At 41.7% G+C, this 27,863-nt stretch overlaps 1 protein-coding gene across 4 annotated transcripts in view; it reads right to left on the bottom strand.

Moving 5' to 3' along the window:
- iars1 (isoleucyl-tRNA synthetase 1) overlaps positions 1–27,863 on the bottom strand; it is a 212,938-nt gene that overhangs the window by 106,490 nt on the left and 78,585 nt on the right. For all 4 annotated transcript variants that reach the window (XM_078209748.1, XM_078209749.1, XM_078209750.1 and 1 more), the window contains exons 14-15: positions 13,906–14,032; positions 3,602–3,675 (exon numbers count right to left, since the gene is read on the bottom strand). In XM_078209748.1, the coding sequence (XP_078065874.1) occupies positions 3,602–3,675; positions 13,906–14,032 (201 nt within the window). The remainder of the gene's footprint in view (positions 1–3,601; positions 3,676–13,905; positions 14,033–27,863) is intronic.

Raw genomic sequence — 27,863 nt, forward strand, 5'->3', positions numbered from 1 at the left:
TGTCCCTGAATCATCCAAGTCTCTGTAATGGCCACCACATCATATTCCCAAGTAGTGATCCACGCTCTAAGCTCATCCATTTTGTTCACAACACTCCTTGCATTAAAATAGACACATCTCAAACCTTCGGTCTGAGCGCTCCCCTTCTCTATCACCTGCCTATTCTCCCTCTCACACTGTCGACAAGCTTTCTCTATTTGTGAGCTAACCTCCTCTCTCCCAGTCACTTCAATTTGATTCCCACCCCCCAACCATTCTAGTTTAAACTCTCCCCAGTAGCCTTAGCAAATCTCCCCACCAGGATATTGGTCCCCTGGGATTCAAGTGCAAGACGTCCTTATTGTACAGGTCACACCTGCCCCAAAAGAGGTCCCAATGATCCAGAAACCTGAATCCCTGCCCCCTGCTCCAATCCCTCAGCCACGCATTTATCCTCCACCTCATTCCATTCCTACTCTCACTGTCGCATGGCACAGGCAGCAATCCCGAGATTACTACCTTTGCGGTCCTTCTTCTCAACTCCCTTCCCAACTCCCGATATTCTCCTTTCAGGACCTCTTCCCTTTTCCTACTCATGTCATTGGTACCAATATGTACCACGACCTCTGGCTCTTCTCCCTCCCACTTCAGGATATCTTGGACGCGATCCTGGCACCAGGGAGGCAAACTACCATCCGAGTTTCTTGACCGCATCCACAGAATCGCCTGCCCGACCCCCTCACTATAGAGTCCCCCATCACTACTGCCTTCCTCCTCCTTTCCCTACCCTTCTGAGCTACAGGGCCGGACTCTGTGCCGGAGGCACGGCCACTGTTGCTTCCCCCAGGTAGGCTGCCCCCACCCCCCCCAACAGCACTCAAACAGGAGTACTTATTGTTAAGGGGCACAGCCACTGGGGTACTCTCTAGTACCTGACCTTTCCCCTTCCCCTTCCTAACCGTGACCCACTTGTCTGCCTCCCGTGGCCTCGGTGTGACCACCTGCCTGTAACTCCTCTCTATCACCTCCTCATTCTCCCTGACCAGACGAAGGTCATCGAGCTGCAGCTCCAGTTCCCTAATGCGGTCCCTTAGGAGCTGCAGCTCGACGCACCTGGCGCAGATACGTCCGGGAGGCTAGGAGACTCCAGGACCTCCCTCATCCGACACCGAGAACAACAAACTGGCCTCACACTCATAATTCCCCCTTTCTTCAAATAACACAGGAAAAACTAAGAACTAAACCTACCCTGTCTCGCCCATTGAGCCAAAGCCCTCCAGCCTTCACTCTGCTCTCTCTCACTCCGTCGCCCGCTCACAACGCTGCCCGCTGGATAGAACAGCCTGCTTTGCAAAGGGAAAAAAAACTTCCCAGGTGTCACTGGGGCATACTTCCGGTTTTACCCCCTCCCCCCAGCTGCCTTAGAGAAAAAAAAACACTCCAAAAATAGAGTAATTTAAAAACACCTCTTACCCACTAACTCTCCTCTCCTGAAAACACCACTCTAGCTGCTCCACTGGAACAATGAGCACAAGCAGTAAACTGGGTATTTAAATTAAGGCAAAATTTAAAGTAGAAAAATGCAGGGTGATATATTTTGAGAGGAAAGTGAAGACGTTAAGAGTTAGAGGGGACAGGCAGGAAAGTAGGGTTAAGCTCACAGTCAGCTGTGATCTTATCGGTGGAACAGGCTCAAATGGGACAAATGGCCTATTCCAACTCCTATTTCTTCTGATATAATCATCCTATTAAGAAATATACAATAAATACAATTACTGCTGAGTTTTGTTGTCAATTATATTGTTAACACTCCTCGCATTACATTTGAAAAGAAAACTTATATTCCAGATTGGAATGGCATTGCTTGTTTTCTGGAGCAGGTAATCTTACAGTTGTGGTTTCTTTCAAAATGTGCTTTATTCTGGTTTCCAGATATTGTAATGGGAGAAATTGCTTTGTGGCGTGCAGGACCTGTCTCAGATAAATCAATCACAACACTGCATGTACAAAAAGATTCCTCAAAATTATTCGATGTATCTTATTTTTTAAGTGTATTCAATTGCATAAAATAGGCCCACATACTTTGACACAATGTTCAATTTTTCAGCTCAGCATCTACATTTCAGCTGCCCTGGTGGGACTGAAGTTTCAATTAGTCAAAAATAAACGTGCAGATTCTAGATTTGACAAATCTAGTTTGCTGAAACTTGAGATACTTAAACGTTAACATTTCACAAAACTTTCTGGCCATAACATGAAACAAATCAAGTCAGTCATCAAGGATTGACTTTTCAGTTTCAAATGGCAGATCTGAACTCCTGTGGATCAACTGGAAGTTGTCATTCATTACCTGTGTAAAACACTGCACCCTAACACCAATGAAAGATTATTTCTCCAAGTCCTGTTGCTCAAACTGTGAAAGAACATTTTAAACTCCAAATTGACCTATTCGATCTTTATACTCTCAGTATTTTGCTCGAGCTAACTGTTTCTGTGATTCATCCTGCCAGCATTAGTCAGTACATGATCATCAAACAGTGTAGCACTTTTGCCTTTAAAGAAGAAAGGCAAATATGATGCACATCCCATCTGATATTCAGTAGGTTGATACAATCATTTATGGACAATTGTTAATTCCCTAGTGTTAACTATGTTGAGCGCTACATAGATTGTTGTCTTTGGCTATCCCATTTACAGCATGTATATGGGCACGAGTTTTAGTTTTCTGGATGCTTGATTCATTAAGGAAACAGCTTTAATTGAGGTCTAATCAAGTGCTGGAAATAAGCCAAAACCAATACTGGGAACACTAACTCATTGGATAAGGGACAGCCAATTTGTAAATTAAGATAGAACCAATTTGCACTTAAATAGTCCTTTTCATCTTCAACACTCAATGTGCTTTACAGCTCATGAGGTACTTTGAAGTTAAATCTTTATTATAATGCAGGGAAATGTGGCAGCCAATTTGCACAACGCAAGGTAGCACAAACAGCAATGTGATATTGACCAAATAATCTGTATTTGTGATGTTAATTGAGGGATAAATATTGGCCAGGGCACCAGGGAATACTCTCCTGCTCGTAATCAAAATAATATCAAGGAATATTTCACTTCCAATAATCAAATTAACATCTCTTCCAAAAGATGGCATTTCTGACAAAGCTGCATTCCCTCTGGAGTCTCAGCCTAGATTTTTGTGTTCAAGTCTCTGAGTATGACTTGAACCTATCAGCTGAATCATAGCTAATATTAAGGGTGGGATTTTCGCGTCCCGCTTGCCACAGGGATTGAGGCAGGTGGGGGCAGACCATGCAAAGGTCCATTGATTTCATGCAGGATTTTCTAGTCTTGGGGCGAACACGACTGGAAACTCCCACTCAGTGTGTGGGCCTTCAACTCACAACCTGTTGACTGAACCAAGGTTATACTGAACCTTGTAAGCCAACAGGTCGAGCTAATCCAATTACAACACAGCACACCTGCTAACCAAAGTTGATTTCAATAGATTTTTGTTTCGGGCTAATAATTGTATTATAACAGACAATGACAAAAAAATTTCCACTTTACGAAAATTTCAGAACATCCATAACATTCACATTCAAAAACAAATCTGACTCACCTTTCTCGATGAAGGTCTTCAATTTTGATTCCACTCAGCTCTTCCAATTCTGCCACTGATCCCACACATACCACCTGTCAACAGAATAATATTTTTCTTGATGCATCATTCTTGTACGTAGAAGCAATCCATCATCCTGACAATAACCAGTAGACATAATTTGAATGAGATAATTCTGTTTAAGTATTTATCATACACAAAGGGGAAAAGCTGGGAAACTCAGCTGGTGGACAATTCAGATTATTATAAGATACACCAATATAATACAAAATATATAAAAATACATTCATATGGCAAATGGAATTTTGTTGTTTATTACAAGGGGAATGGGATACACAGTGGGGATATTTATTGTACAGGGAATTGGTGTACAATTTTGGTCTTCTTATTTGAGAAAGGACATAACTGCACTTAAAGCAGTTCAGAGAAGGTTCACTCGACTGATTCCAGGGATTGGAAGGGAGGGGGTGTATCTTCTAAGGAAAGGTTGGATAGGTTGGACCTGTAGAACAACAAAGAACAATACAGCACAGGAACAGGCCCTTTGGCCCTCCAAGCCCGCGCCGCTCCCTGGTCCAAACTAGACCATTCTTTTGTATCCCTCCATTCCCACTCCGTTCATGTGGCTATCTAGATAAGTCTTAAACGTTCCCAGTGTGTCCGCCTCCACCACCTTGTCCGGCAGGGCATTCCAGGCCCCCACCACCCTCTGTGTAAAATACGTCCTTCTGATATCCGTGTTAAACCTCCCCCCCCCCTCACCTTGAACCTATGACCCCTCGTGAACGTCACCACCGAACTGGGAAAAAGCTTCCCACCTTTCACCCTATCTATGCCTTTCATAATTTTATATACCTCTATTAGGTCACTCCTCATCCTCCGTCTTTCCAGTGAGAACAACCCCAGTTTACCCAATCTCTCCTCATAACTAAGCCCTTACATACCTGGCAACATCCTGGTAAACCTCCTCTGCACTCTCTCTAAAGCCTCCTCGTCCTTCTGGTAGTGTGGCGACCAGAACTGGGCGCAGTATTCCAAATGCGGCCGAACCAACGTTCTATACAACTGCAACATCAGACCCCAACTTTTATACTCTATGCCCCGTCCTATAAAGGCAAGCATGCCATATGCCTTATTCACTACCTTCTCCACCTGTGACGTCACCTTCAAGGATCTGTGGACTTGCACACCCAGGTCCCTCTGCGTATCTATACCCTTTATGTTTTTGCCATTTATCGTATAGCTCTCCCCTACGTTAGTTCTACCAAAATGCATCACTTCGCATTTATCTGGATTGAACTCCATCTGCCATTTCTTTCCCCAAATCTCCAGCCTATCTATATCCTTCTGTAGCCTCTGACAATGTTCCTCACTATCTGCAAGTCCAGCCATTTTCGTGTCATCCGCAAACTTACTGATCACCCCAGTTACACCTTCTTCCAGATCGTTTATATAAATCACAAACAGCAGAGGTCCCAATACAGAGCCCTGCGGAACACCACTAGTCACAGGCATCCAGCCGGAAAAAGACCCTTCCACTACCACCCTCTGTCTTCTGTGACCAAGCCAGTTCTCCACCCATCTAGCCACCTCCCCCTTTATCCCATGAGATCCAACCTTTTGCACCAGCCTACCATGAGGGACTTTGTCAAACACTTTACTAAAGTCCATATAGACGACATCCACGGCCGTTCCCTCGTCAACCATTCTAGTCACTTCTTCAAAAAACTCCACCAGGTTAGTGAGGCATGACCTCCCTCTCACAAAACCATGCTGACTATCGTTAATGAGTTTATTCCTTTCTAAATGCGCATACATCCTATCTCTAAGAATCCTCTCCAACAACTTCCCTACCACGGACGTCAAGCTCACCGGCCTATAATTTCCCGGGTTATCCTTCCTACCCTTCTTAAATAACGGGACCACATTAGCTATCCATTGGACTTTAGATGAATGAGAGGTAATCTTATTGGAACTTAAAATCCCGAGGGCACTTGACAAGGTGGATGCTAAGGATATTTCCCCTTGTGGGAGAAGCTAGAACTAGGGGTCACAGTTTAAAAATAAAATGTCTCCCATGATTTAAGATGGAGATGTGGAGAAATTTTCTCTCTCAGAAGGACATTAGTCTGTGAACTCTCTTCCCCAGAGAGTGGTAGAGGCAGCATCATTGAATATTTTTAAGGACAGAGAGATTATTAACTAACAAGGGAGTCAAAAGGTATCGGGGGTAGGCAGGGAAGTGGAGATGAGGCCACAATGAAATCAGCCTTGATATTATCAAATGGCAGAGCTGTCTTGTGGAGCCAAATGGTCTACTCCTGCTCTCAATTCGTAGGTTCATATTAACGTTCATACGTTCATGCAGCAAAATAAGTTTCAGGAATTTGTTTTTAATTGCCTGAGAAACTATTATTAGATATTGGAGTATGCAAATCAATCCAATAAAGAATGAACATCAGTAGATTTTCTCTGTCTTATTATGGTGAGTACAAGCCATCCTTTGACTCAAGTAGAGAACTCAATAGCATGTTCGCAAAAGCCAATGTTCAAAGACCAAATACAGACCAGCATACTGCTCAAGTACAACCAACTGGGTAAAGTTATACAGCTTACAACTATGGTACGGTGGCAAGAATTTCAGTCCTTAATGACAGTTCCACTCCTGCTCTTCCCAACAATGAACCCAGGCTGGATGATCAATTGTGAACAGTACCATTGAGTACCAGAGATTTGCACAGCTCAGGAATGGAGTCTGCCTCAACGGAATGACTTTGTTCCACTCTTCCATCAGCAAGCATTTGCACTACGAAGCTTAAGGGTATTGAATAGTGACTAATTAATTTTAAGGTAAAATGCTGTAATTTTAATATCCAAAGGAATATTCTCTTCAGCAAGTTAAGTACAAATTAAGTATGGAACTGAAATGATTTCACCAGTTGATTGGGCACCAAATCCCCATTTTAATTGTAATATTGAGATACTTGCTTTTCTGGATGCGGACAGAGGGGTAAGGGAAAATGAGGAAAAGCAACCAAGATCACCAAGAGACAGTTTCACCAGCTAAGTTGCATTATCGTGACAACAGAGCAACCTCTTTACAAGTTCCACTTTGGGGAAGGCAGGAGACAGCTTCCAGTTGTGGGGTTCTGACTGAAAGCAGCTCAAGATTACATTTATGGTTTTTTAATTACCCCACAATCACAGAAAGAATTCCATCACATCACTCTAGGCTGAATTCCAATTCAGATTCAACCTAGTCCACTGTAGTACTTAGTTCCCTTTTCTAGATTTCAATTCATAATTTGCAGCCTTGGGAAATTTAAGAAAATCAGCATTAAAGAAAAAAAAAGTCAATTTGGAAAAGTTTCAGCATCCCATAGTCATGATCAAAATGCAAATTACATTCTTATTAGGGTACAAAAACTAATCATAGAAACCCTACAGTGCAGAAAGAGGCCATTTGGCCCATCGAGTCTGCACCGACCACAATCCCACCCAGGCCCTACCCCGATATCCCTACATATTTACCCGCTAATCTCTCTAACCTACGCATCTCAGGACACTAAGGGGCAATTTTAGCATGGCCAATCAACCTAACCCGCACATCTTGGGACTGTGGGAGGAAACCGGAGCACCCGGAGGAAACCCACGCAGACACGAGGAGAATGTGCAAACTCCACACAGACAGTGACCCAAGCCGGGAATCAAACCCAGGTCCTTGGAGCTGTGAAGCAGCAGTGCTAACCACTGTGCTACCATGCCACCCCAATCACATGTAATATCAGACAAAAAGTTTTGGATCAATTATGTAAAAGTATTACTTTCAATATCTAGTGTTAGATGAGGCCAAATGTCATAGTTTGGAGTACAAAACAAGTTGTAAAAGAACTTGGTCGCGTATAATGAATGGAAGGTAATTGAAGATGTTTAAATGTTCTCATACAGTTAAACCTCATTAATCTGATCAGAATTTTGGAATATTGCATTCAATCAGTGCACTTTTACAGTGACATCGTGTACAAAGTGGGACAGAGATCTCAATAGCTTTAAACAGAAGGTGAAATAAGACACATGAAAAATTAGCAAATCAGAAGTGTACTATTGTGCAAGGCAAGACAAATATGGAAGTGAAAAGATAATTATATAATTTTGGTAATGCTGAGGTGGTACAACATATTATTGTCTTTAACTACAGCACCGCAGATAAAAGGATGCAGAAGCATGCCTACAGTTTCATCATATTGCAAAGTTGATTATAGCTAGAACATCAAGAGGGATGATTAGTGGAAATATTGTGCTCTCGTGAGAAAATGCAGGAGAAAATATAAGAAAAGGATACAAGTCGTTAATGATGTAAAGCAGGATTTGAAAAGCATACAGAATGACTATTTATGCAAAAGACAGACAGGATTGCATTGGATTTTCTGGTTCCATGATTTTAATGATTATTAATTTCACAATAATGTTAGTGTGTCAAAATGTGAATATTGTGAATGTTCCATTAAATTGGTTCATTAATTTTTGAAGCATTTGTAATATGATCTTAAAAACTGCAATTATGGCTGTTATTTTCTTGATGGGGCACAAGTTTTAAATGTTCCGATTTTTAGTCAATTTGAAATTTACAGAAATACCGGCACAAACTGAAGTAGCAGCCACAAAATATAAATAAAGAAATGATCTTAATTTTACAAAATCTACCAATTATAAATTTACTCTAGCTTCTACCGGATGAATAAAGAACATGCATTTATACAGTGTGTTTCACATCCCCAGGACTTTCCAAAATGCTTCAACGTCAACAGATTATTCTGGAGGCAAATGTGAGAACTAACTTTACACAGAACAACTTAGGGGGCAGGAGAGCTTTATACAGAACAACTCAGAAATAGTAGGGGGCAAGCTAGGGTAGGGGAGTAGTGTGAGAGAGAGGGGGAGAGAGCGAAAGAAAGACAGACAGAGAGAGAAAGAAAGAGAGAGAGGGGTGGGATGACCCCATTTCTTCTACAGGATGTGGAGTTCCCACAAATGGAACTTATGGAAACCAATGAACTGACTTTTTACTCTGCAGTATCACTATTGCAAAACCCCAAAAAAGTTCCATCTTGTTAACGACATGTAAATGGACGTGTTACTAAGCAATATCTCTGGCCCTTGAAAACTAATGAAATGTGTGCTGTATCAACTTCTTTAGTAATGACACAAATTCCACAGGTTTTTTTGTAAAGTATCTTTATATTTCAGCTTCTAGTGTGTATGTCCTCCATATTGATTTCATTCTCTGTAAAATTTCTAAAAGATGAAGGATAATATTTCCTGTTTTGCTTTCCATGAGAATTCTTCAATGTGATTGGTTTCTTACCTGCTCGGCACCATCAGTAATGCTGGACACTGGGAGATCCCTTTGAGCTTGTGCCAGATTACAATTAGCATTGAGTACGGCGAAATCTACGCCGCAAAAATTGTTTGATCTTTGCAGGTAGTTTTCTTCAATGTCAGCAACAAAGGTTGTTGCCTGGCCGCGACCCACAAAATCCAAACCATTATTTTTCCTAAAATTTCTCCATGGTCTCTAATGGTAATGTCAGTGGGAGCATTTTAAGAATAACTCCTTTCTTAAACTGTTTAGCAAATTCTTTTGTTCAAAATAAGTTTTCAGTAAACAGTCCCAGCTACTGTTCCTTTAGGACAACATGGGATTTCAAACTATAATAGCACACTCTTTTTTTTGCAAAATACAACAAATTCAAGTAAGCTTAAATTCTCAAGCTGAACAGAGTTTATCATGGCAAAAGCCCTCTCTTGCATAAAATAGGCTGTAGGGTTCTGTATAGATAATGATTTTTCAAAATGTACAGAATTAAATCTGGAATCTCTTGATGTACACATATATTATTATAGATTTCTTACATAAGCACGTTTAAAAGGTGTTTATCATGAGCAGTGCATTTTGTATTTTGAGTTACAAATGTTTGCTGTGATAACCCCAGGTCTTGCATGGGAAATCACTGACTGACCTTCCTGTAGGACTCGTAGAATACGAGCTCCCTGGTGATTGGTAATTATTTTACCAGGTGGAGCTCATATACCGAGCCCTTTATATGTTGTCCCAGTTGGGACCTGTTTGTGTTCACCACAGGCTTGTCGTTTTACATTTTTTTGCAATAAAGCACTGTTCCTTTACAGCTGACTCCTGGAGTTATTATAGTTGATAATTTCCTACCTATCACCAGCAAACTTAAGTTTTGAAGCGGATGCAAGGAGGCTACAAAGGGACATAGTGAGGTTAAGTGAGTGGGCAAAGATCTGGCGAATGGATTGTGTGGTAAAATTTGAAATTATCCATTTCAACAGGAAGAATGAAAAGGAAGCATATTATCTAAATGGTAAGAGATTGCAGAAGGATTTGGATATCCTGGTACATGAATCACAAAAGGCTAGTATGCACGTATGCAAATAATTAGGAAAGCTAATAATTAGGATTATTATTATTTCTAGTGAGGGGAATGGAATATAAAAGTAGGGAGCTTCTGTTTCAATTGTGCAGGGGATTGGTGAGACCACACCTGGAGTACTGTGTACAGTATTAGACTCCTTATTTAAGGAAGGATGTCAACTTGTTGGAAGCAGTTCAGAGAAGGTTTACTTGACTAATACCTGGATTGGGCAGGTTGTCTAATGAGGAAAGGTTGGACAGAGTAAGCTTGTATCCACTGGAATTTAGAAGGGCAAGAGGCAATCTGATTCAAACATACAAGATGTGGCGAGAATGTTTCCTCTTAAAACAGAGATTAGGAGAAATGTTTTTCTCTCAGAGTGAGTGAGTGATTGGAACTCTCTTCCTCGAAGGTGGTGGAAACAAGTCTTTGAATATTTTTAAAGGTAGAGCTAAACAGATTCTTGATAAACAAAGGGTGAAAGGTCACCAGGTTAGGCTAGAGGTTGCAATCAGATCAACCCTAATCTTATTGAATAGCGGAGCAGGTTCGAGCAGCCAAGTGACCTATTCCTGTTCTTAATACCCCACCCCCAAATCGTCCAACACAAGTATAATCCCAAATGTGAAGTTATTCACATAGATAGAAAAAGCAAAAGCAGAATATTTCTTGTTGAGAGTTTGGGAAATGTGGATGTTCTTGTATAAATCCCTAAAAGACAGCATGCAGATGCAGCAAGCAATTGGGAAGACAAATGATATGTTTGGCCTCCATCGCAAGGAGATCGGAGTATAGGAGTAAAGATGTTCTGCTACAGTTGTATAGAACCTCGGTGCTCACCTGGAGTATTGTGTACAGCTTTACTTCACTTATCTAAGGAGGGATATACCTGACAACGAGGAAGTGCAATGGAGATTAACCAGATTAATCTCTGGGATGACATCAAGGAATATGGAAGCAGCACAGGAAAGTGGTGTTGAGGTAAATGGTCATCCATGATCGAGTTGAATGGCATAACAGGCTCAACAGACTGAATAGCTACTCCTGTTCCTATGTCCCTATGCATTTAGTTATGTCATTAGAAAATAGTCACTGAAGTAGATTCAAATTTAACCTTCCAGATTAATTAACACTACAAAGTAAAATATGCCAGAATGTTTTGTAAATAATTTGTTTGGAAGTTAGCTTTATAACAGATTATGCTTTAAGGAGGTAAGGAAAATTTAGAACATATTCCTATCAGTAAAGGTGTTACATAAGCTTACAATGGGAAAGCAACAACCTGTCTAAATATTTCAGAGATTGCATGGTTGCAGCAGAAGCAGAACAAAGAACTTTTTGAGGCAATTTATTCCCATTTTTATTCTTGGTGTTGGTACTGCTAGGTCAAATATCACTTTTTATCAGTAGGATAAGCAAATCTTAGTGTGAAGGGCAAGGTTGGCAGATGTCAGAAACCCTGGATGACTCGGGATATTGAGGCCCTGGTCAAGAAGAGGAAAGAGGCACATGACATGCATAGGCAGCTGGGATCAAGTGAATCTCTTGAAGAGTATAGGAGGTGAAGGAGTAGAATTAAGAGAGAAATCAGGAGGGCAAAAAGGGGACAGGAAATTGTTTTGGCAGATAAGGCAAAGGCGAATCCAAAGAGCTTCTACAAATACATAAAGGGCAAAAGAGTAACAAGGGAGAGAGTAGGGCCTCTTAAGGATCAACAAGGTAATCTATGTGCGGATCCACAAGAGATGGGTGAGATCCTAAATTAATATTTCTCATCAGTATTTACTGTTGAGAAAAGCATGGATGTTAGGGAACTTGGGAAAATAAATAGTGATGTCTTGAGGAGTGTACATATTACAGAAAAGGAGGTGCTAGAAGTCTTAAAGCGTATCAAAGATAAATCCCCGGGACCTGATGAAGTGTATCCCAGGACACTGTAAGAGGCTAGGGAGGAAATTGCAGGTCCCCTAGCCGAGATATTTGAATCATCGATAGTCACGGGTGAGGTGCCTGAAGATTGGAGAGTGGCAAATGTTGTACCTTTGTTTAAAAAGGGCTGCAGAGAAAAGCCTGGGAACTACAGGCCAGTTAGCCTCACATCTGTGGTGGGTAAGTTGTTGGAAGGTATTTGGAGAGACAGGATCTACAGGCATTTAGAGACGCAAGGACTGATTAGGGACAGTCAGCATGGCTTTGTGAGTGGAAAACCATGTCTCACAAATTTGATTGAGTATTTTGAAGGGGTAACCAAGAAGGTAGATGAGGGCAGTGCAGTTGATGTTGTCTACAAGGACTTTAGCAAGGCCTTTGACAAGGTACCACATGGTAGGTTGTTGCATAAAGTTAAATCTCACGGGATCCAGGGGGAGGTATTTAAATGGATACAAAATTGGCTTCTTGACAGAAGCAAGAGGATGGTTGTAGAGAGTTGTTTTTCAAACTGGAGGCCTGTGACCAGCGGTGTGCCTCAGGGATCAGTGCTGGGCCCACTGTTATTTGTCATTTATATTAATGATTTGGATGAAAATATAGGGGGCATAGTTAATAAGTTTGCAGATGACACCAAGAATGGTGGCATAGTGGACCATGAAGAAAGTTATCTCCAATTGCAGCGGGATCTTGATTAATTGGGCCAGTGGGCTGACGAATGGCAGATGGAGTTTAACTTAGACAAATGCGAGGTAATGCATTTTGGTAGATTGAACCAGGGCAGGACTTACTCAGTTAATGGTAGGGCGCTGAGGAGAGTTACAGAACAAAGAGATCTAGGGGTATATGTTCATAGCTCCTTGAAAGTGGAGTCACGGGTGGACAGAGTGCTGAAGAAGGCATTCGGCATGCTTGGTTTCATCGGTCAGAACATTGAATACAGGAGTTGGGACATCTTGTTGAAGTTGTACAAGACATTGGTAAGGCCACACTTGGAATACTGTGTGCAATTCTGGTCACCCTATTATAGAAAGGATATTATTAAACTAGAAAGAGTGCAGAAAAGATTTACTAGGATGCTACCGGGACTTGATGGATTGAGTTAGAAGGAGAGGCTGAATAGACTGGAACTTTTTTCTCTGAAGCGTAGGAGGCTGAGAGGTGACCTTATAGGGGACTATAAAATAATGAGGGGCATAGACAAGGTAGATAGTCAATATATTTTCCCAAAGGTAGGGGAGTCTAAAACTAGAGGGCATAGGTTTAAGGTGAGAGGGGAGAGATACAAAAGTGTCCAGAGGGGCAATTATTTCACACAGAGGGTGGTGAGTGTTTGGAACAAGCTGCCAGAGGTAGTAGTAGAGGCGGGTAAAATTTTATCTTTTAAAAAGCATTTAGATAGTTACATGGGTACGATGGGTATAGAGGGATATGGGCCAAATGTGTGCAATTGGGATTAGCTTAGGGGTTTTAAAAAAAAATAAGGGTGGCATGGACAAGTTGGGCCGAAGGGCCTGTTTCCATGCTGTAAACCTCTATGACTCTAAATCAATCCACTCAGCCATTGATACCTCTCTATTAGCAGTTACCTGAAAGCTAAACGACAAGGACTTCCCTATTTCCCTCCCCAGTTCCTGCTGCCACATAGATGGCTTACAATAGAAACTGGAGGTGGTGAAAAGGGAAGATGGAAATCAAATTGGTCTGTTGTTCCATTCTATTGTGCTTGAATACTAATGCAAGCTGCCATCAAAATCAGAGAGTCTGGTCAAACTGATATGGTCATCAGAAAATTTACATTTGAAAGTCTAAGTCCTTTTATTTAATTTTTTTTGCAAAATACCTGACAGCCATTTAAGATATCTGGGAGCCTAAATTACTTTTCTTTTCCTTCATGCACGATATCTGCTTCTGGTAGTTCACTTTATTACTCACCTCCTCAAAGTCTTCACTAACCCATAATGGGATGGGAGTTCCCCAGTATCTGTTGCGAGAAATGGCCCAATCACGTGCATCCTTCAACCAATTACCAAACCTTTTTTCTCTGACAAATTCTGGTACCCTGTACAAAGAAATAATGAGAGCAAATTAAACGATTCAATTAAGGTAAAAGCATTACCTGTTAATTCAGCTTGTATTCAATACTTTCTGTGGCCTTGCTTCCATAGTAAGTTTTAACAACACCAGGTTAAAGTCCAACAGGTTTATTTGGTGGCAAATGCCATTAGCTTTCAGAGCGCTGCTCCTTCGTCAGATGGAGTGGAAATCTTTTCCCAAATGTTTGCTGTTTTTCACTTCATATTAAATGTTGCAAGACACTATAAGAACTGTATCAATGAAGATTTATTTTGAAAAATACTTCTTTCTCCTCCTTCTTAGACAGTCCCTTGGGATTTCCACTCCATCTGACGAAGGAGCAGCGCTCCGAAAGCAAATGGTATTTGCTACCAAATAAACCTGTCGGACTTTAACCTGGTGTTGTTAAAACTCTTACTGTGTTTACCCCAGTCCAACGCCGGCATCTCCACGCCTTGCTTCCACGTCAGAGGAATAATAGATTCAAGTAAAACTCCAAGGACTTGAGCATGTAATAGTTCGACATTCACTGCAATGAGGATTTTGGCAATGAATGCCATAAGCAAGACCACTTTCCAGTCCTCCAGTGGCAAATCTGCACCACAATTTATTGGAAAAGTAAGAATATGCCACAGCTAACATAACTGAAGTAAAATCTATTGTTGTGTGATGCCACTCAGGTTTGGAATGGTTTAAAATATTTATTTGATGTTTGAACTGATGGACAGAAACAAGCACAAATTCCAGTTAGACAGCTGATAAGCCTCAAGAACCTTTTTTTTCTAAAAACTGCTTGATGAGTTCACCAGAAGAATCAGTGGCTACTCCCTTTGTAGTGGGGTTTAAAAAACAACAGGAAAACCAGAGGCTTTTAATTTCCGGATGTTCTGTAATTCAATGTTATTTCTGATTTACTATTTGGATTCTAAAATGGTGTCATTGTGATCACTAATGACCATATTCACAATGCATGCGATTAATGATTTGAAATGCACAAAAAAGTCACTTGGATAATTGTTTAAGTGAAATATTTGTGGCAGTTCCACCAGACATGATGGGCGGAATTTTCCCATCCCACCCGCCAAGGGAATCTGAGCAGGCGGGACAGAAAATTCGATGGACCATGCCAAGGTCTGTTGACCTCGGATGGAAATGTCTGGTCTGGGGGCAGGTGTGGCCGGAAAATCCCGCCTACAGTGCCATAATGGCGAGAAAACAGGCTTGATCCACGTCGGTCTCTCAGGCGTGCTCCACATGGCAAACTTTCGAGACACAGTCACTTTTTTGGAGAATTGGGAGCTTGGTGTCGGTACGAGGGATGACAGAACCTGCACACACCTATGAAACTGGCTTCAGAGCATTGGGCTGCCATTTTGCAAGGGCATCCCGAACTCACAGTGTACTTCCCTCCCACCCACCACGGACATCGGACAAACCATTTTCATTGATGACATTTTATCCCCCCACCCAGACACGGGTCGCCCACATTGGGGAATCAGGGCCCTCCCGATGGGACCCCTGGCTGATCCCGGGCATGCCTCCCCCCCGCCCCCATCAGTACCCCCTTCCCGATCCACCCCTGCACGACCCCCCTGAATAGCTCTCTACATGACCCCCTTGCACAGCCCCACTGCATGGCCCACCCAGCAACGCCCCCACCCAGGCTCCACCTCTGGCACCGCCCCGGCACACCAGCACTACCCGATGTCCGCTGTCGGGGTGTCTGTTGGGCACTGCTGGGGTGTCTGGTGGGCACCACCAGGTGAGCTCTAACTGAGGGGAATTGCCCGACCACCTCAGGGCTTTAAAGGCCTCTGAGCCCCCCAGCAAGGCCAGCTCGCCAGGTTTGCACTAATGCAGGCCATAGGAGTTTGCATTAATGCAGACCGTAGGGATTTGTACCAGCATGACGTCTTGCTGGAGAGGTGGGAAGCGTGTGTGTTGAACTAAAATCCAGTCAATCTCATGTGCTTCACACCATTAAAAAAGGGCTGGAAAGATAAACCATTCTGGGCCCCGTTCGCCACACTGATCGCCAGGTGTGGTGGTAAAATCAAGCCCATAATGTTTGCTGTTTTTCACTTCATATTAATGTTGCAAGACACTATAAGAACTGTATCAATGAAGATTTATTTTGAAAAAGACTTCTTCCTCCTCCTTCTTAGACAGTCCCTTGGGATAGAGGATGACTTGCTTCCATTGTGGTTCAATGGGTTCTGAGACGGTTGATAGATCAACTGCACAATCTGCAAACTCTGCCACATGCTGGGTAGGTGGTGCTTGGAGGGTTAGGTAGCTGGGTTGTTTGTGCCTTTGATGTCTTGACTTCGCCTCTAAGCATTCCCGATGAAGTCTCTTGATGTGCTTGGTGCCTTCCCAAATGAATCTTCTCCATTTTGGTTGGACACAAGCCAGTGTCTCCCATGAGTTGGCTGGTATGTTTGACCTCTTCAGGAATGCTTTGAAGACATCCTAAGTATTTGCGCTGTCCTCCTGGAAGTCTCCTGCCGTGGTCGAGTTTCAAGTGGAGTGGTTGTTCTGGGGATCTGGTATCAGGCATATGGACAATATGCCTCACCCAGCGGAGCTGCTTTTGAGTGATTAGCACCTTGAGGCTAGGCAAGTTGGCTTGGGGGAAGACACTGATGTTGGATTACCTTGCTTACCAGCAGGTTTGGAGATCTTACAAATATACCTCCAGTGCTTTAGGTGCATGCTGTATGTTGTCCAAGTCTTCAAAGCATAAAGGTCTCTGCTATCTGGAGGTGTTCTCTCGAATTTTTTTCCATCCATGTACATTGTTTGGCTGGCAGTTCCACAAGTGGGACTTTCACACGTGAGAGGTGGAAATCCAATCTCCAGCCAGTTAACAGCTTTCCACTCTGATCAAGTGGAAATGCACTCCCTGCCAACTTTGAGTGGCAGAGTGGGAAACGTTGCCATCCCAAGAATCCTGTCTCAGGTTGTAAATCATATGGAAAGAATCTCACCTAGACTTTGCCCGAAATATTATTTTTCATTTATTACTTGGGATGAGAGGCTTGCCATCACTAAGGATGTGCAAGGCTGTCGTAATTTAATGTGCAGCACTTCATAGACTGCACGACCACACAAATGTGCACCTTACAGGGAACATAGTTGCCCTGTAAGTCATGAACTTAGTCTCAGGTTTGTGATCTCGGTCCTCAAATATTCTTTTCTTCAGCTGACTGAAGGCTGAGCTGACACATGGGAGGGAATGAAGAATTTTGTCATCGTATCTGCCTTCGTCAGGAGAAGGCTCCTAAGATAAGGAGAACGATCCACAATGATCTTAAGGTAAGGAGGACGGCCCACAATGATCTTAATCAATGGGAGGTGGTGTTTTCGAGTGGTTGGAACTGAGTTTCCTTGGTGTTTAGTGAAAGGCAGAAGGTGAGTTACTCACCGTAGGATTACTAGCATTTGAACTGCTATTTCAGCCACAGTATGTAGATGGTTAGTCCAGTTCAGTTTCTGGTCAATAGTAACCGCCAGGAAGTTAATGAGGGCAACACAAAAGTTCCAGTAAAATTTGGTGTAACGCATGTATTCGTATAGCTCACTTCAGCCATAATTTCCTGGAATTTCTGCACCAGAATTACATAATGGCCGCAGATGTACCTTTACCCCTATCTAGACAAGCAATTCAGTGCAGTCTTGAGGAAATGCTCTACTGTCAAGAGGTGCCATATTTCCAATATGTGAAACGGAGGTTCTGATGCTGTTAAATGTGACATTAAAATGGAAATTCTCTGCAATTCCTTCAATTCAAAATGCTACTGGTTCAAAGCTTTTAATCAGTTTTTTTTAGTGCTCCATGATTGCACAAGGCACTGAGATGGCATTTGCTGCGGTACTTTTCCCCTGCTATGATTTTCTTTCCTAGCTTTTGCCACTAACCATGTTGAAATGAATGCTTGCTATTTAGATTCAAAGTAATGCCCAATGATACCAATCTTCTCATCCCTCTTTATATGCAGGTACTTTACCACATGCATTTTACACCTTGCACAATTCAGAAGGTGCACGTAAGCTCAACAATCTGTTCTTTGAGTTGCAGCAAGGCAAAGGAGGAATAGGAAATTATCAAAATATCGATGTCAATTGATGCCATTCTAATTCAGGACAGTAGGTAATGGCAACCTACTATTTAAAATTTAACCGTCACTTAAGAACCTGGTGGAGCAACAATTGGGTGAGATAGCTTAATGGGGCAAACAAGGGAAACAGGAATTTAAGCTGAGAATTGAAAACTACTTCCAAAGGATTTACAATCCACATTTTTTGTGAACAAAAGAAACTACAAATGTAGCACTTCTTTCTTTCATTTAAAAATATTTATTATGAGATCAAGATCTCCCCAAATTCTAAATAAACTTGATATGTTGTAAAATTAATGTTGTCAAAATTGGCCAACAATACTCGATAATTCCAGATTCCCCCAAGTCAACTGTTTAAAGTAGAAAAATAAAACTAGGGAGAACTACAAATATACTGTTCTTGGAAATGCATTTACTTCAGATTTTGGACTTCAGTATTTAATTTACACTCGATCTCTTCCATCAAGTAATGAGAAAAGTGTACTTTTTTTAAAAAATGAAAATGTTATTTTGTGATTAGTTTATCAAATGGCTTGGCACCTGCCCATTATTAATTTTGAATGGAGCTACATTAGTGTTTAATCATGAGAGGATTTATTCATTTTTAATCAACTGGGTAGGAAAATATTGCAGTATATGGGAGAACTTTAATATGCACTCTCCCCTCTAATAAACTTTAGACACAGTATGTTCTTGTCAATTAGTTCTAATTAATGGTCTAAAATTTAATATTGAAGTTCCTACTCATTTATAATTTTTTAAAACTTATTTTATTCATGCAATTAAAGGTACAATGGTTTTTGTCCCTGGCAAAACACAAACATACAACAGAGGAGGATCATTAGTAGCTAATTCACACGGGTGATGCTCAACTTGTGTTGAATTACTAACTTCTTTTACCCTACAATGGATTTCATGTTCCAGTTAAATATCAGCCTGGGAAATAACAACTTGGCACTTGAATAATTGCTTCCCTTTTTATCCATTGACACATCAAATGTAGATAATTATACCTGTTGGTAGTTAGTCATTTAACTGTTACAATGATCCTTTGCAAACTAAGAAAAAGTAATTTTATATTATACCTTCTAAAATTAAGTTTGGGAAAAGTGTAAAGAACATATGAGTGCATAAAAGGACCAAACAATCTTCAATCTTCAAATGCACTCATGGTAGACTTCATCGATCATTTTGCTGGTTAGCAGATCAGTTGCGATGAAAAGTCATCAATCTGAAATGTTGACTCTTGTTTTTATCTTCATAGATGCAACCAGAGCTGCTAAATATTTCCAGCATTTCCTGTTTTTGTTTCAGATTTCCCCTGAGGTTGCAGTCATAATGTCCCTGTAGGCAAACTGTAAAGATCAACATAGCCTCTGCCAAAGCTGCTCTGTGGACAGAGTGAAGTTGAAGGACAATGCTAATGCGACTAGAAGTATAACCACTGACTGTTTTCCTTCAGCTTGCATCCTCTCGATGATGCATTTGCTGCTCAGGGCCAAAACTGGCAAATTATCGACTAGTATTATTTATTCAGTTTTATCTGTCACATCTGAGATTCAGGTTTGCCTGCTTCGAAATCTAACAAGAGTCTTTCCTGAAACATGGATATGCTTTAATTTAGTTTTAAAGCCATTTGTCAATATATTGAGTAATAAGGAAGATTGATTTGAGTACTGCTGAAAAAAAAGACCCGTCGAAGATTTACATCTCGCACTCAGGACAATTCATAGAAATCCTAAATGTAAAGGAAACAACTTAATTAACGCTTCATGAGAAGAATGCGCTGATTAGTTGCAAAGTGAATTCTGATTGGTAGAGGTGCTGCCATGGAGAATGCACCCAGTTAACTGATGATTGACCGTTAACGATCTAGGCTTTGCTTAAATTTAAACCCAGGTAGGTTGGCTCTTGATTGGTCAAGACATTGCCCTGGGAAGTGAACCTATTTTGTATAGACGAAACAGGTGTAAGGTATATACATTTCTTCTTCTGTCTGCAAATAACAGGGTCCTGTGCCATGCATATGTGTGCCACACTGCAAGCCCAAATGATAATCCTCAATTAGTTGTCAGTGTGATTTTTAGCACACTCAGTAATGCTTAGCAAATGTTGTCTATTCGCTGAAGCACATCTAATGTTGGATAGTGTGTTTTGAGTACCGCAAAGCATGGACTGGTTGGGCAGGGTTGGTACCTTGCCTGTTGTGAACAGCCGAAGGAACATGTTATTTGATATGGTCCACTGGCAGCCTTTGGGACATACAGCCTACATAGCTGCAATCACACCGGCACTGAAATTCATATAACCACATCACTCATTAGGCAGAATATCTTTTTGGCTTGATGACAGCAATGTTAGTGGTGATCTCCACTCGTGTTGCTACACTATAGTAGGGACATAGGAGCAGCATGAAATGGCTAGCTTCACCTATTGCTCAAATTTTTGAGATACCTTGTCCTTGTAATCTGTAGTTTGGGCACTCAGGACTGAAAGTGGCGATCTTAGGCCTGTTCATGAGTTTGCATGATATAGAGAGAGCAATGATCTGATCAGGATAGCCATTGCCTCACAGGATGGCTTTGAAGCACTTTATTTCAGCATCAAGCTTGCACCATGAACAAATGGGTCAGGGCCTACTTATGAAGTTGCTGATAAGGCCAATCTTAAAGTACATGGAACTGTTGGAATCCCAACACTTACACAGATCAGTGAAGGTAGACTTGCAGTAGAGGGTAGTAAAGAACTCCCTTCTCAACCAGCACAACAAGGAAAGGAAGCTCATTTGACTGTTCCATTTCAAAGGTGAATTTGAACGCAGGATGGAGTCAATTAGGAGTGCAAGGAAATTCTTACATGCAGCTGCACATTCAAATTTAGCAAACATATCATCTGTATATCTGAAATAAGCAAAGGGGAGGAGGTTGGATGTCATTCCATCAAAGGTGCATTTCTTGTGGAACCCAACAAAGATGTTTGCAAGAGCTGGACCTAGAGGGGAACCAATGGCAACACCATCTATTTGAGCATAAATAGTGTCATTAAAACTAAACTTGACTGCGTGAGTTGCTGAATTCATAAGTTCAATGAATGCTGATTCACACAATTATGGTGGGTCTAGTTCAAAGATGTAGTGCTGCAGTGCACATGTCCAAATACATTAATATACAAAGCTCTGTTCGTAGCAGGCAGAAACAGCATGTTGACACATTGCACCTGTTTCAACTAAACAAATAGGTGAGTCATTCATTCCCCAAGGCAATTCTGTGACCAGAGTCAATCTACCTGATTTGAATTTAAACAAAGCTTGGCATCTAACTGCAAATCATCAGTTAACTTGTTCCTTCTCCATGGCAATGCCTCTACCAATCAAAATCCACTTGCCAACCAATTAGCACTCTCTTCTCATGAAATATACATTGTTGTTTTCTTGAAAACTGTCCTGATGAGTGCAAAATGCTTCCACAACAGGTCCTTGTAAACTGTCCTGATGAGTACAAAAAGCTTCCACAACAGGTCCTTTTCCGCAATACTCAAGTTCCGTACTACCAAACAAAGATTGATTTTGATTTGTGAAACCATACTGCATAGGACTACAACAAAACTTAACCGTATGCCTGTCACAGTCAAGCATCTGTTTTCAAAAAAGCCCCATCTTATCCATTCAATTTTTAAAGCTCAGTTCCACTAAAGATTTCTTTTGGTCAGCCAGCTTTCCAAAATGGTTAGAAACCGATCACCATGATTAACAGCCTCCCAAACCAACGTACCACAAAAATTACAAAAGTAATCATCTTTGCCTGCAATGAATACGCACACATGCCTTACAAACTACTCATTCCACTTACCCTAGTCAGGAGAGCTCAAGAACTGATTGGCAACAACATCAACCACCTGAAGGGTACTGCTGGAGTTTAATTAGAAGAAAAGCATGAGCTTCCCACCAGAATACGAGTAAGGTACTTGCTGCTTGTTCAGCCAGGATAATTTTATCTTAGAATGCCTATGCAGAATCCTATTTTCTCATGAGATATCTATCTTTCTCGCTTTCTTGGAGAACCAGACCAACTAGTCAATTATCAACAATACCTGGCTTCCAGTTCAGATTCCCATGTCCATCATGAAAAATTGACTGTTTCTTTGGCAGACAAGAAGTGAATCCTTATTAGGCTGTTAACGCAAGCCAGGTACGCCTGACAACAGACACAATGCAATCATAGATGTATGGCTGAAATCGATCTTCTGAGTTAGCATGCTTTGCAAGGTAACACTGACATGCCAACTAGTGTTTTGATAAGTCTTGAAGCTAATTAGTAGAACACAGGCAGCAAATCTGTGACATGAAGTATGCTGCGTTGAGATTTCTCTATTCAGTCTCAATCTTTCACTATCCCCAAATGTCAACCAGCTGCATTACCTAGTCCTCCACTGTGATTACAATCCTTTTAAATCCCAAGTTAAAGACAAGAAACGTCACTCTTTTAAGACACATTTGATTTTAATAACATTTCATATTTTTATCACTCCCAAAAACACTTTCCAAAAATAAATTTGGTATACGAGGGTGGCGTACGAGAATTTTTACTCACATTAATTCCACAAAATGCAGGACAAATCAAACCTGGCCAATTACCATCTTATCAACCTACTCCCAATTATCAGCAAAGCGATGGAAAGAGTTGTCACAAGTGCCATCGAGCAGTACCTACTCACTTAAGCTGACTAATGAAACAGATTTCAAGTAACTTCTTTACAGCAGAAACTGAAAATTCTGAAACTTTAGAATGCTGAAGGCCCTGATCTACAAGAGAAAAGGCAAGTTAATATTTAAAATGCAGATTACTGAACTATTAACTGCCTTTGCAATAGAAACCAAGATTTCCCCTCTCCCATCTTGCTCTACAAGAAAGGAGCTTCCTTACCTTCCAACTTCCTGTTCTACACCCAAGATATCAAACTCAATTTTATGTCTGAGGCTCTGGCAGGCAGTGGGACCAGGGACCGTATTTTGCCGGCAACAACCAAGTAGGTGGCTGCTATCCCCATTCATGACAGAGGTTGGCCCAAAGAGCTATCAGCCAAAGGACAGGCAATCAAGGAGGTGAGTAGGACTGGGAGTTTCTGAGCAGGCCCTGGCCAGAGGGGAAGGGAGCTCTCAGTAGACACGCAACACCTATATTGCAGAGGAGAACATTGCTGCCATTGCTCCTTTATGACCAAAGACTGTCCAGAAAATAGGCCATCTCTCTTCACACCTACCCCAGAGCCCATTTGCTCTGCAGGCCTACAAGTTTCACTGGACAGTCTTCCCCACACAGCATTGCCCTCCACAATCCCACACCCCCATTCCACCTCTAACCCACCTATCCCCTTGCCCCAAGGAGCTCGCAAAACACCTGTGGAGGCGTAAAGAGATCCTCAACTAGCCACTAAAGTAATTCATTTGGGCTTCAGGTGGATAGCCATCTTGCCTGCCACTGGCAAAATGGTACAGTGATGAAAGGACATCAGGCACACCACCTGACGCCTTCCCACCCACCCCCAAAAAACTAGTAATCTTTCTCTTTTTAGAACAGTGGTTCCCAAACTTTTTTCACTGGGCCGCACTTTCGGAATAAAAATTTGCTCGCGCCACACCAAATTTTTTATTGATAAGAAATACATTCAAAAACAAAAAAAAACAACTCCTAGCAGTGCTTGATTCATAACTACTTTATAATATGATCATGGGACATCCAGAAAGTATAAAACAATGCTTGTTTAAATCATGTTTAAATGTTTCTTTGATTGTCCTTGAATCTTCCCGACACACTTGCCATCCTCTCTCGCCGCACCAGTGTGGTGCGCCACACCCTTTAGGAACCACTGTTTTAGAAGCTCACCTTTCAGCTATCTATCCCCAGCATTTTTTGTTTTTATCCAATACTTCTAGTATTTGCAACTTTTCTTTACATATATATGAACAGTTTCTTGCATTGGTCCTTATCCAAATCAGGTTGCAAAAACACACTCTAGTTGAGACATAATCAGAGGTCTGAACTAGACACTTTTGACAAAGGACCATTAAAATTAAGACTTGCTCAAAACACCATTTTGGCCTTCTACATAAAGTGGAGAACAAATCACATTAAATGGTCCCACCTAGTGGTATAAAGACACATGGCACTGAACTAAAAGTCCAACGTAAATTCAAATTTGCACCAACACTGTGCTCGAAGTGGATTAATTGTACTGTCATATCTACAAGATAGTGAAATTATACCCATCTGCTAGTTTGGTTTAATTTCAGTGAAAAGCTATGAAAGTCTGTTTGCTTCTCTCCTAAAGCAGAACTTAGGACTTAGGAGCAAGAGTAGCCCACCTGGCCCTCTGAATCTGGTCTATCATTAATTAAGATCATAGTTGATGTGGTTGTGGTCCCAACTCTACTCACCTGTCTGCGCGACAACCACCCGTCCCATTCCCCCAACCTCCAGCCCCATAATCCTCAATTCTGTTGTCTAACAAAAATATGTCTAACTGTGCCTTGAATAAATTCAATGGCCCAACTTTCACTGCACCTCCGCAGAATATAGATAATTCTGGAGTCAGTATGCATTCAATATGACTTCTAATAAAGTCACTGGTGGAATTGGAATATAGTCTAGTGTGCACAAGAACACTATCGATTCCAGACTTAAAACAAATTTAGTCCTCTTTCCTGCTTTTCAGTGACACACAGGAAACAGCATACAGATAGCAGTTCCAGCAGGGTCTATACCTTGGGTGATGATGACCTCCTTCAAAGGCATAGTTTGGAAACATTTGTAGCCCAGTGATCACCTGACAGAGATACTGGAGGCTGCCAGACCATATGAGTGCCAACATGATAAAGTGATGGCTGATAATAAGACCATCAGGCATAGGAGCAGAATGGGGCAGCATAGTAGCACAGTGGTTAGCACTGCTGCTTCACAGTGCCAGGAACCCGGGTTTGATTCCCGGCTTGGGTCACTGTCTGTGTGGAGTTTGCATGTTCTCCCCGTGTCTGCGTGGGTTTCCTCTGGGTGCTCCGGTTTCCTCCCACAATCAGAAAGACGTGCTGGTTAGGTGCATTGACCTGAACAGGCACCAGACTGTGGTGACTAGGGGAATTTCACAGTAACTGCATTGCAGTGTTAATGTATGCCTTACTTGTGACTAATAAATAAACTTCAAAACTTTAAAAGAATTAGGCCACTTGGCCCATCAAGTTTGCTCCGCCATTCAATCATGGCTGATATTTTTCTCATCCCCATTCTCCTACCTGTTCCCCATAATCCCCGAGCCCCTTATTAATCAATAACCTATCTATCTCTGTCTTGATGACACTCAATAACCTGGCCTCTACAGCCTTCTGCAGCAAAGAGTTCCACAGATTCACCACTCTGGCTGAAGAAATTCCTCCTCATCTCTGTTTTAAAGGATCGTCCCTTTAGCCTGAGGTTGTGCCCTCTGGTTCTAGTTTTTCCTACTAGTGGAATCATCCTCTCCATGTCCACTCTATCCAGGTCTCGCAGTATCCTTCCTCATTCTTCTAAACTCCAACAAGTACAGACCCAGAGTCCTCAACCGTTTCTCATATGACAAGCTCTTCATTCCAGGGATCATTCTTGTGAACCTCCTCTGGACCCTTTCCAAGGCCAGCACATCCTTCCTTAGATATGGGGCCCAATGTTGCCTGGTATGGTGGGAAAATCGTATGAGGAGGGGCTGAGGGGCTTGAGGTTGTTTTCGTTGGAGAGAGGAAGGTTGGGAGGTGACTTGGTGGAGGCGTGCGGGATGATCAGAGGATTAGATGGGGTGGATAGTGAGAGCCTTTTTCCTCGGATGGTGATGGCTAACACGAGGGGACATAGCTTTGAATTGAGGGGTGATGGATATAGGACAGATGTTGGGGGTGGGTTCTTTACTCAGAGAGTAGTAAGGACGTGGAATACCCTGCCTGCAGCAGTAGTGGACTCGTCAACATTAAGAGCATTCAAATGGTTATTGGATAAACATATGGATGATATTGGAATAGTGTAGGTTAGATGGGCTTTAGATTGGTTTCACTGGTCGGCGCAACATCGCGGGCCGAAGGGCCTGTACTGCACTGTAATGTTCTATGTAGAACTGCTCACAATACTTCAAATGGGGGTCTGACCAGAGCCTTATACAGCCTCAGAAATGCATCCCTGCTCTTGTATTCTAGCCCTCTTGACATGAATGCTAACATAATAAAGGGAAGATAATTGTGAAAAGAAATCTAGTTCAAAATTCTCTTTAGCTATATAAAAACAAATAACAGTAATGTTTTTTGTGTAAAAGCAAAATATTGCGGATGCTGGAATCTGAAACAAAAACAGAAAACGCTGGAAAATCTCAACAGGTCTGACAGCATCTGTGGAGAGAGAATAGAGCCATCGTTTCGAGTCTGGATGACCCTTCATCAGAGCTGTGGGAAACTGTTAAATACTAACTTAATCCAGTCAAAATTAAAAAGACTATTCATGCAAAATATTAAAGAAAAAATTAATGCTAGTTTTAAAAGAACCATGGGGTCATTATTCAAATCTCTTTAGCCTTTAAATACTGGACATGAACATTTGTAAATCATGATGAACTCTGTGAATCCGGGAGGCAATGGCTTAGTGATATTATCGCTAGACTATCAATCCAGAAACTCAGCTAATGTTCTGGAGACCCGGGTTCGAATCCCGCCACGGCAGATGGTGGAATTCGAATTCAACAAAAAATATCTGGAATTGAGAATCCACTGATGACCATGAAACTATTGTCGACTGTCGGAAAAACCCATCTGGTTCACTTAATGTCCTTTCGGGAAGGAAATCTGCCTTCCTTCCTGGTCTGGCCTACATGTGACTTCATAGCTGCAGCAATGCGGTTGACTCACAACTGCCCTCCGAGGGCAACTAGGAATGGGCATTAAATGTTGACCAGCCAGCGACGCCCATGTTCCACGAATAAAAAAAGAAATCAAAATCAAAGCTGCTTCAGATCTTCAAGAGCCATTGCTTTCCTTAATTGTTAACAGCAATATTATTGTTATTTTATCTCTACTAACATCCAAATAATGATCAAAAATTACATTTTTCTTAAAATGACGCAGACTCCATTTACCAATCCAAGTCAACATTTTGAATGTGGATTACAAAGGAAATTGCTTTCATGTTCCCCCCATATGCAATCTACATGACCTGGGGACAAGTAAAAGGGAATGGGTCTACTCAGGATACAAGTATATTATCACAGAATCATAGAATCCCTACAGTGCAGAAGGAGGCCATTCGGCCCATTGCGCCTGCACATTCTCACCCAAGCTCCATCCCTGTAACTCCACATATTTAGCCTGCTAATCCCTCTGACAGTAAGGTAAATTTAGCATGATCAATCCACGTAACCCACAAATCTTTGGACTGTGGGGGGAAACTGGAGCACCCGGAGGAAACCCACGCATTCACGAGGAGAAGGTGCAAACTCCACACAGACTGACAGTCATCCTAGGTCGGAATTGAATTCGGGTCCCTGGTGCTGTGAGGCAGCAGTGCTACTACCACTGTGCCACCCACAAATGTAATTTTATTACAAAGAGGATAACTAAAAAAGTTAGAGACGCAGGTATATTATACCAATTCCAAAATTCATGTACAATATACATCTTATGTCACTTGCATA

This window comes from Mustelus asterias, chromosome 3 (assembly GCF_964213995.1).
Source record: "Mustelus asterias chromosome 3, sMusAst1.hap1.1, whole genome shotgun sequence".
Lineage (NCBI taxonomy): Eukaryota > Metazoa > Chordata > Chondrichthyes > Carcharhiniformes > Triakidae > Mustelus > Mustelus asterias.